The 10,926-nt window shown below is 40.2% G+C and overlaps 1 protein-coding gene across 1 annotated transcript; it reads left to right on the forward strand.

The window, feature by feature from the left end:
• Positions 1 to 651: 651 nt before the first annotated feature.
• Positions 652 to 10,926, forward strand: LOC122064858. The gene is made up of 3 exons (XM_042628640.1): positions 652 to 1,294; positions 1,920 to 2,536; positions 10,882 to 10,926. Exons 1-3 carry the CDS (start codon positions 652 to 654, stop codon positions 10,924 to 10,926), a joined length of 1,305 nt encoding a protein of 434 aa, XP_042484574.1.

Genomic DNA, 10,926 nt, shown 5'->3' on the forward strand with positions numbered 1-10,926 from the left:
TCTGGTTACAATTAGATCCAAATGAATCCCAAAGATAAAGACAAGACTTCTTTCACTATGGATTGGGGCACTTATAGATACAGGGTAATGCCTTTTGGTTTGAAGAATGCCGGTGCTACCTACCAAAGGGCCGCCACCACTATCTTGCATGATTTGATACACAAAGAGGTGGAGGTGTATGTAGATGACATGATTTTCAAGTCGATTAATCGAGAAGGGCACTTTAAGGCTTTGAGGGTTTTCTTTGAGAGGATCAAAGAGTTCAAACTGAGACTTAACCCATAAAAATGTGTATTTGGGGTGACAGGTGGTATGCTTTTGGGGTTCATGGTAAGTGAGAGAGGCATTGAGATTGACCCATCCAAAATCAAAGCGCTAACAGAAATGTCACCTCCTCAAACGAAGAAGGAAATTTGAGGGTTTTTAGGAAGGATCCAATACATTAGTTGGTTCATTTCTCAACTGACAGCCATATGTGAACCGATCTTCAAATTATTGAAAAAGGATCAACCTAAGAGGTGGAATCCTCAATGCCAATTGGCTTTTGATCGCATCAAGAGCTACCTGGTAAACCCACCAATCCTCATTCCCCCTACTCCAGGAAGGCCATTGTTGTTGTATCTCTCTGCATTAGAAACCTCTATGGGATCGATGGTGGCTCAGCATGGTCCAGATGGGCATACAGAGCAAGAAATTTATTACCTTAGTAAGAAGTTCACAGACTATGAGACAAGGTACACAACCCTGGAGAAAACTTGTGCATCTTTGGTTTGGGCAACAAGGAGGTTGAGACATTACATGTTGACCTATTCAGTCTTTTTGGTATCCAGAATGGATCCCATCAAGTACCTTTTTGAGAAACCCATGTTGACGGGGATATTAGCACATTGGTTATTGCTCTTAGCGAAGTTCGACATTGTGTATGTCACCCAGAAGTCCATCAAGGGTAGTGTCATCGCTGAACATCTATCCGCACATCCAGTTGTTGATACAAGGCCTTTGAATGACATATTTCCAGATGAAGGTGTAGTTTCTGTTGAGGTTGAAAATGAGGTTGGCATTTGGCAAATGTTCTTTGATGGAGCCGCCAACCACAAAGGTTGCGGAGCCAGAGTTCTACTTATAACTCCTGAAGGGTTGAACATGCCCATGGCATATAGGTTGGACTTTGAGTGCACCAACAACATGGCCGAGTATGAAGCTTACCTCATGGGATTGAAAGCAGCCATCTCTATTGGGGTCAAAAGATTGGAAGTATACGGAGATTCATCGATTTTCATATGCCAAGTCCAAGGTAAGTGAAAAACAAAGGAGGAAAAGTTAAAACCATACCAAGGGTGTGTAGAGTCTCTAATGAAGCAATTCACAGAAATTAGTTTTGACTATTTCCAGAAGGACAATAACAGGTTTGCCGATGCTTTGGCCACTCTTGCATCGATGGTTGATTTTGGTCCAGGTGAGCAAATACAACCATTCATTATAGATCGGAGAGATCATCCTTCACATCAAGGCTTCGTCAACACCCTGACAGTAGATGGTAGGCCTTGGTTTGCCCATATTGTGGTTTGCCCATATTGTGGATTTTATCAGAGAGGGGAAGTACCCTGCAGATGCTACCCAAGGAGATAAAAGGTTCCTGAGGCGTTATGCCACCCAATTCATATTACACGAAGATATTTTATACAAGCAATCTTTTGATGGTGTACAACTGGTGTGCGTGGATGAAGATCAAGCATAGACAATCTTGGAGCAAGTACATTAGGGAATCTGTGGCCCTTACATGAATGCCCGTATGTTGGCTAAGAAAAATCTCCGCTTAGGGTATTTTTGGAATACACTAGAAGCCGATTGCACAGAATTTGTGAAGAAGTGCCATAAATGTCAGATTTTTGCCAACCTCATCCATGTGCCCCCAATAGAATTGCACACACTGAGTTCTCCGTGGCCTTTTTCCACTTGGGGTATCGATGTGATCGGAAAAGTTGACCCCAAAGCTTCGAACGGGCATGAGTTTGTGTTGGTAGCTATTGATTACTTCACCAAATGGGTAGAGGCTCAGTTATACGCAAAACTCACAGCGGCAAAGGTAGCCAAATTTTTGCAAGAACATATCATTTGCCGATATGGGATGCCCCATGAGGTGATTTCTGACCAAGGTCAACATTTTAGGGGCAAGGCACAGGAGTTGTGTGACCAATTCAGGATTGCAAGGCACAGGTCTTCTCCTTATCGCCCTCAAACCAATGGAGCAGTTGAAGCGACAAACAAAAACATGAACGTCATACTCCAGAAGATGGCTGATAGGAACAATGATTGGGCTGACAAATTACCTTTTGCCTTATGGGCTTATCGGACTTCTATTAGAACTCCAACTGGGGCAACTCCGTACTCTTTAGTATATGGGATGGAAGCAGTCCTCTTGGTTGAGCTAGAGGTCCCCTCTCTTAGAATCCTCATAGAGAGTCAGATTCCAGAAGCGGATTGGCTCAAGTCAAGGTACGAGGAGTTGAACCTCATTGATGAAAAAAGGATGAAGGCAATGGATAACATGAAGAAGTATCAACTACGAGTTGCAAGGGCTTTTAACAAAAAATTCCACCCACGTTCCTTGGAAGTTGGAGATTTGGTTTTAAAGAAGCAGAGAGCACCCATTCATGACCCAAGGGGCAAGTTTAGGCCAAACTGGAGTGGCCCTTTTGCGGTGAAGGAAATCCTCCCAGGGAAGGCAATACACCTTGTAGATCTTGATAGTCAAGAACTACAGTACCTGACCAATGTTGGGAAACATGTCCACACTCCTTGCCATGTTTTGGTGTTAACAAACAAACATACATCTTTAACTTGATTGTTAAAGTGTGATTAGCTTGAAGAAACTCTTAGAAGATCAAAGGTCGAATCAAGACATGAAGCTAAGCTTAAAGACATGAAACAGCAAACAAGAAGGAAAGAAGATGAAGGGCTAAAGAATGGAAGATTCAAGTGAAGAAGAAGACCACTAGGATAGATTAGTTATTTTTAATGTAATTTGTAATTTCCACATACTTATATGCACTCACCTCATGCATGTGCATTGCATCATATTAGAATGACCATAGAGCATGCTTGAGTAGGTATGGAAAATTTCTAAGTGGTGTGGAACACACAGTAACCTAACTCAAGGGTATTTAGGGAATCTTAAATTTAGTATCAGGAGATGAAACCTTCATAGAAGTTGTAGGAAATTGAGTTGTGAGTCCAACACAACTGATCTCAAATCAATCCAAGGTCGGACCAAAAAGCTATAGTCAAAACACTGGTGACTGGTCAGTATGACAGAGCATGTCATGTTGACGGTCGACCGGCTGGAAGCCCCGGTCGACCGGAACCAACCGAGACTATAGGCGGTTGACCGGCTGGAAGCTCCGGTCGACCGGACCTGTCTGAGACCATAGGCGGTCGACCGGCTGAAAGTCCCGGTCGACCGGTGCCTGTCTGGAAGTACTCCAACGGCTATTTTTTTGCCTACAACGGCTCTTAGCGGTCGACCGGCTACTAATGGCGGTCGACCGGTATACCCAGAATATGTCCGTTAGAGCTTGATTCCCTACCTAAAATGCTTCACTAAGTTCATCTATAAATACCCTAATCACTCTTAATTAATTATTTATTAAGAAAGAGCTTAAAGAGCATTATTGCAAGCATTAGAGAAGTTTATTCTACTTGAGTTATTCTGTTACACAAATCCCAAAGAAGAGGCTTCAGTCTTAATTAAAGTTCTCTACTCTCTCCTGTGCAAGTCAAAGCCGTAAGAGAGGACTTTACATAAGGTGCATCACTCATCATTTATTATTCACTCTCATTTGCACCATACTTGAGGTATTCCTCTTATTCCACTATTCCTTATTTTCTGTTTTTTTTACAATTCTAGACTGTACTTAGGATTGTAAGGATACTCTTATCCTAAAAAGAGAAAGGTCTCTCTCTACCTCTAAAAGAGATTGTGTAGGCGTCTCTCTGCCTGAAAAGGAGATTTGTAAGGATACTCTTATCCGTGAAAAAGATTGTAACGGTTTTCTTCCCTACCTACTGTACTGAAAGGGAGAACTAGTGGAATACCTTACAAGAGGATTCTTGTAGGGAGTGGACTAGACTCGGATTGAGTCGAACCACTATAAATCTTGTGTTGTGTGATTGTGCCTATTTTTTTTATTCCGCATTGTTTTAAATTACAATCACACTTGTGTTCTATACATCGAAAAGAGTTAAAATTTCACTAGTATAACCTATTCACCCCCCTCTAGGTTATTTCAATTGGTATCAGAGCGGGAGCTCAATATATAAGACTAAGTTGTCTTAAAGTGAGTCAAAGACCATGACCACATTCCAAGGACCACCAGAAGGCATGAACGCCTCGAGACCCCCGTACTTTAATGGAGAAAACTTTTCTTTCTGGAAGTGCAGATTCAAGAATTTTGTGTGTGGTCACAACATTCTTGTATGGAGAGCCATAGAGAATGGACCATATACTATCACCAAGATAGTTGATGGAAAGACAGTACCTAAGGATGAAGGAGAATGGACAGCTGAAGATATCACCCTCATCCAGTACAACTTCCGTGCCATTACATTCCTTCAATGTGCCCTCAATGAACAAGAGTTCAACCGAGTCATTGCATGTGACACGGCTAAAGAAATTTGGGATATGCTTCTTGTCACACACGAAGGTACAGCAGAGGTAAAAGAAAGAAAGGTAGATCAACTTGTCTCTGATTACGAGTCATTCTCTATGAAAGAAGATGAGTCAATAACTTCTATGTTCACTAGATTTACTGACATTGTGAATAATCTTAAAGGTTTAGGCAAGACTTATACTAACGCTGAGAAAGTCAGAAAAATCTTAAGAGCCTTACCTGCAGCTTGGAGACCCAAGAAAACAGCAATCGAAGAAGCCAAAGATTTGACGAAAATCTCCTTGGACTACTTGCTTGGATCTCTCCAAACGCATGAAGTAGAGCTGAATGCCGACAAACCAAATTCTGAGAAAAGGAGAACTATAGCGCTAAAATCAACTCAACCTATCGAAGAAGTAAGTGATGATGAAGAAGATGAAGAATTCGACATGGAAAAGGAAATTTCACTCATCACGAGGAAATTCAACAAATTCCTCAAACAGAAAGGAAGATTCCAACACAAGAACAAATCCTACGGTGACAAATCCTATGGGGAAAAAGGTAAAACAAAAATTAAACCCAAGGAAATTCCTACTAAAGACATAGTGTGTTTTGAGTGCAGAAAGCCTGGACATTTCAGAACTGAATGCCCAAATAAATCAAAAAGAAAGGCCTATGCAGCTACATGGGACTCAAGTGATGAAGAGAAAAGTGAATTTGGAGAAGAAGTCACCAACCTCGCCTTGATGGCCATCGAAGATGAAGAACAAGAGGTATATGAAATTCAACCTGAACTTTTAGTAAGGGACTCTAATGAGGAACTTCAAGAAGCCTTCGAGGCCTTATATGAAGAAAGTATAAAATTAGAGTCTGATAAAAGTAAACTTGAAAAGGAGGTTGAAACACTAAATAAGAGAGTGGAGGCACTAACCTCAAAGGTAAGTGAACTGGAGGAAGAAAACTTTAAGTTGAACTCCACCCTCTGCACCTTTACCCAGGGGCAAAAGAACCTTGACAACCTTCTAGGTTCTCAAAGGAAGAGTCCAAATGAAAGAGAAGGACTGGGTTACAATGGACAAAATCCATATAGAAATCCAAGAAGGGGTGACCAAAGAAACCAACCATCCACCTCCTACATTAAATGTAGTTTTTGTAAAAAGTCAGGACATTCCATAAAACAGTGTCACCTCAAGAAAAAGCCCAACTCTCAAACTGAGAGATCAAGAGTAAACCATGCCTACTACTACACACCCCTAAGAAGGCAATATAGGCCTCAAGAAAACTCTAGACCTATGCCCAGGTATAGAAAAACCCAACCTCATAGAGAGTACTCTATTGAGAGGCCCCAAAGGCAATTCCAAGGATACAAGAACTATCCTAGTGAGACTTATAGACCACAAGGGAAATACCAAAACCAAGGACTCTATAGATACTATACTCCAAGATCAAATGGATCTTATGAAAATCAGAGGACTCAAAGAAACCTAAGGCCATTCCAAAGGCAGAACCAAAATCCTAAAAAGTACAAAACCATTTGGGTTCCAGTCGGGAAGTTTGACACTAACAATGGTGGACCCATGAGATTATGGGGACCAATGTACGATTAAATTTCTGTTATAGGTTTGCTTGAAGAATAAGGTGGAAGCTGAATGGGTCATCGACAGTGGATGCTCCAAACACATGACATCCAACAAGAACCTATTCTCAAGCTTACGGGACTATGATGGAGGATGGGTCTCCTTTGGAGATGACAGCAAAGGAAAGATTGCTGGTATTGGAAAAATAAAACTTGGAGGTATTTCAATCTCGAACGTTTACTTTGTGAAAAATTTGAACTACAATCTCCTAAGTGTAAGTCAATTATGTAGTATTGGATACAAAGTAGAATTCAATGTCTCCCACTGTTGTATTAAAGATACAAATGGTAATCTAATACTAAAAGGATCTAGGAAAAACAACATTTATGTTTGTATACTTGATGAAGTAAGTTCCTTAAATGCATGCTTGGTTTCTAACCATAGTGAATCTTCATTATGGCATAGAAGACTTGGACATATAAATGTCAAGCTGATTCAAACCATAGCATCCAATGATCTTGTGAGAAACCTCCCTAAAATCAAGTATGAAAAAGATAGCTTTTGTGATGCCTGTCAAAAAGGCAAACAAACCAAAGTTTCCCACAAATCGAAGAATATTGTCTCTTCCTCTAGACCATTAGAACTACTTCATCTAGACTTATTTGGACCTATCAACATATCTAGTATGAGTGGTAAAAATTACACCTTTGTAATTGTTGATGACTACTCTAGGTACACTTGGACTGTTTTTCTGAAAAATAAAAATGATGCCTTTGATGAATTTGCAACTCTATGTAACAAATTGCAAAATCAGAAAGGGTATACTATAACCTCTGTTAGGAGTGACCATGGAGGAGAATTTGACAATATAAGTAAATTTGACTTATACTGCAACAAGTATGGTATTGACCATAACTTCTCCGCTCCTAGAACACCTCAATCAAATGGAGTAGTTGAAAGGAAAAACAGGTCATTACAAGAGACTGCAAGGACTATGCTTAATGAATACACTTTGCCTAAGTACTTTTGGGCTGAAGCTGTAAATATAGCATGTTATGTACTAAACAGAATAATCCTTAGACCTTTGCTTTCTAAAACACCTTATGAACTATATTTTGGTAAAATACCAAAAGTAAACTACTTTAGAGTATTTGGATGTAAATGCTTCATCCTAAACACCAAAAACCATCTTGGAAAATTTGATGCAAAATCTGATGAAGGGATATTCTTAGGATACTCACTCAACAGTAGGGCATATAGAATTTTTAATAAAAAATCCTTAATGGTTGAGGAATCTATGAATGTAAGATTTGATGAATCTTTACCTAACGATTTAAATAAATCTCTTGCTGATGATGATGATATTATTGATGAACTTAAAAACAAAACTAATGATATTTCTCTTAACGATTCAAATGATGCTATCATAGAAAAATTAGAAACACTACCTAAGGAAGTCATTCCTCATAGGAATCATCCCCTAGAAAACATCATAGGAGATCTAGATGGAGAAATCCAGACTAGATCTAAAACCCGAGAGGTATGCAATCACACTGCATTTATCTCAAGGATCGAACCCAAAAACATAGAAGAAGCACTAAAAGACAGTGATTGGATTATAGCTATGCAAGAGGAGTTTCACCAGTTTGAAAGAAGCAAGGTATGGGAACTTGTCCCTAGACCTGACCACCACACCATCATAGGTGCTAAGTGGGTTTTCCGTAATAAACTGGATGAAGATGGGAACATAGTGAGAAACAAAGCAAGATTAGTTGCCAAAGGGTATAACCAGCAAGAGGGAATAGACTATGATGAAACCTATGCACCAGTAGCAAGGTTGGAGTCCATTAGAATGTTACTAGCTTTTGCATGCCATAAGAACTTTAAACTATATCAAATGGATGTCAAAAGTGCCTTCTTGAATGGATACATTCAAGAAGAGGTATATGTAGCTCAACCTCCCGGCTTTGAAGACCCTAAGTTTCCAAACCATGTCTATAAACTTGAGAAAGCTCTATATGGACTCAAACAAGCCCCTAGAGCTTGGTATGAGAGATTAAGCACTTTCTTGATAGAAAGTGGCTTCTCAAGGGGGAGGATTGACACAACCCTGTTTGTGAAGAACCTGAAGAATGACATACTCATTGTTCAAATCTATGTAGATGATATCATTTTTGGCTCAACCAATGAGAGAATGTGTACTGAATTCAGTAACAAAATGAGCAATGAATTTGAAATGAGCATGATGGGAGAGTTAAATTTCTTCCTTGGACTTCAAATAAAACAGACTGATAATGGAATTTTCATAAATCAAAGCAAGTACACCAAGGAGCTGCTAAAGAAATTTGACATTAACAGTCAAAAATCTTCAGACACTCCGATGAGCTCATCCTTGAAACTAACCAAGGATGAGAATGGACCTTCTGAGGATGTAACTAGATATAGAGGCATGATTGGAAGCCTTCTATATCTAACAGCAAGTAGACCTGACATCATGTACAGTGTATGTGCATGTGCTCGGTTTGAAGCTGATCCCAAGAGATCACACTTCACTGCTGTAAAAAGAATCTTTAAATATCTGAAAAGCACTTGTGATGTTGGGTTATGGTACCCCAAAAACCAACCCCTTGACTTGGTCAGCTTTTCAGATGCTGATTTCGCAGGTTGCCATATTGACAGAAAAAGTACCAGTGGTACTTGTCACTTTCTCGGCTCTTGCCTTGTCTCTTGGTTTAGCAAGAAACAAAACTCCGTTGCTTTATCTACCACAGAAGCTGAATATGTTGCAGCTGGTAGATGTTGTGCTCAAATCCTTTGGATGAAGCAAACTCTCCAGGACTTTGGAGTGCGTTTCGAATCTTGCCCAATCATGTGCGATAACACCAGTGCCATAAACTTGAGTAAAAATCCCATTTTACACTCAAGGGCAAAGCACATTGATATTCGACACCACTTTCTACGAGACACCATTCAAAATGGTGATGTCTCTCTAGAATTCATTGAAACTGATAAACAACTCGCAGATATATTTACTAAACCTCTTGGTGAAGAGCGTTTTAGTTTCCTAAGGAAGGAACTTGGCATTTGTAACCCGTTTGGTTAAATAAACATTCCTTTTTGAAAATTCTTTCCAAAAGCCCGGACTTGAAAAATCCTTTCCACAGCAATAAAGTTTTTTTAGAATCAACCGGTCGACCGCCCCTGTATACCGGTCGACCGCCACTGACCGAATGGTTTTACGGTCGACCGCCAAGGACTTCCGGTCGACCGCCTCTAACGCGACCGCCACAATATACCGGTCGACCGCCACAATATACCGGTCGACCGACGCCGCCGAAAACTCGATTCTTAACCCTTTAAAATCAACTTCTTAACACATTTTTTTCACAACCTTGGAATCCTATTCGGTCTAAAACCCTATTTCGACTATTCATCTCCCAAAACCCTAGTCTAGAACTTCATTCCACCCTATAACTCTTGAGATTCATTCCTATTCATCTCCCAAAACCCTTGGATCTCTTTCTCTATTACACCTCTAATCGTCATGGACTCTCATCGCCCAAATAGAGGTAAGAAAACCGTGGCTCATAAAGGAAAAAGGAAGGCCTCTGACAAAGATCCATGGTTCTCCTCCACCATTGCTCAAGAATCATGGGATCTCTACATCTCTCGCAACATAGAGCAAGGTAGGACCATCAATACCGACTCTTTATCCAGGTATGACATCAAAGACCTTTTTGATGCCTTGGGATGGGGTAACATTCTCAAACTTGACTCCCATTGTTATCCCCATTTAGTCAAAATGTTCTTTTGCAACCTTACCTTCTCTGGTGAAGGTGACACCCTTATGGTCCATTCCTATGTTAAGGGCGTTCCAATAGACCTCGACATCCTGATTTTAGGAGAAATCCTAGACATTTCTGTAATAGGGGACCTCAAGTACTACCAATCCAAGACCTACATAGAACAATTCATGGATGTTGACTGTGTGTATTCTAGCATTATGAAGGAATATGCCAATACACACAAAATTAAGGCTAAAGAACTTATGGATATAGGGAGGATTGTCAATCTTATCATCTCTTACAACATTCTCCCAAAGAGTGGTCATAGAGATGAAGTCTCCCCATTTCATGCCTATCTTACCTACTGTATCTGCAAAAGAGTACCCATCAACCTTCCTTACATCCTGCTCAAAACAATGATTACCCATGGTGATAGACTTCAAAAGGGAAATCTACCCTATGGACGGATGATTTGCCAAATCATGGACCACTTTCAAGTAGATTTTTCTGGTGAATCATTTGATCCCTTTCCCCAAGAGATCAATATTTCCACCATTCGAAAAATGCATCTTCTTCCCCAGCAGTCCACACACTCCAAAAAGGCTACTGCTGGACCCAGCCAGCCACAACAACCAGGCAGTGATGAGAACTCAGCCTATGCAACTGTTGCTGATCTTCAGAAAGTTGGAAATATCATTCTTGCTCAGTTGGAAAAAATGGAAAGAAAGCAGAATGAGATTCTCAAGCTCCTCCGCAACGAAGAGGACGCTGAGGATGACGAAGAAGACAATGACGAGACGGACATGGAGGATGAGGATGCAGCAGATTAGAATTTATATTTTCTTCTTGCAAATTTTATGTTTGTTTCAGTCGCTTTTTATTATATACTTTGACATTTATGGAAAGTTGAACTAA

Source organism: Macadamia integrifolia, unplaced genomic scaffold (genome assembly GCF_013358625.1).
Source record: "Macadamia integrifolia cultivar HAES 741 unplaced genomic scaffold, SCU_Mint_v3 scaffold1796, whole genome shotgun sequence".
Taxonomy (NCBI): Eukaryota; Viridiplantae; Streptophyta; class Magnoliopsida; order Proteales; family Proteaceae; genus Macadamia; species Macadamia integrifolia.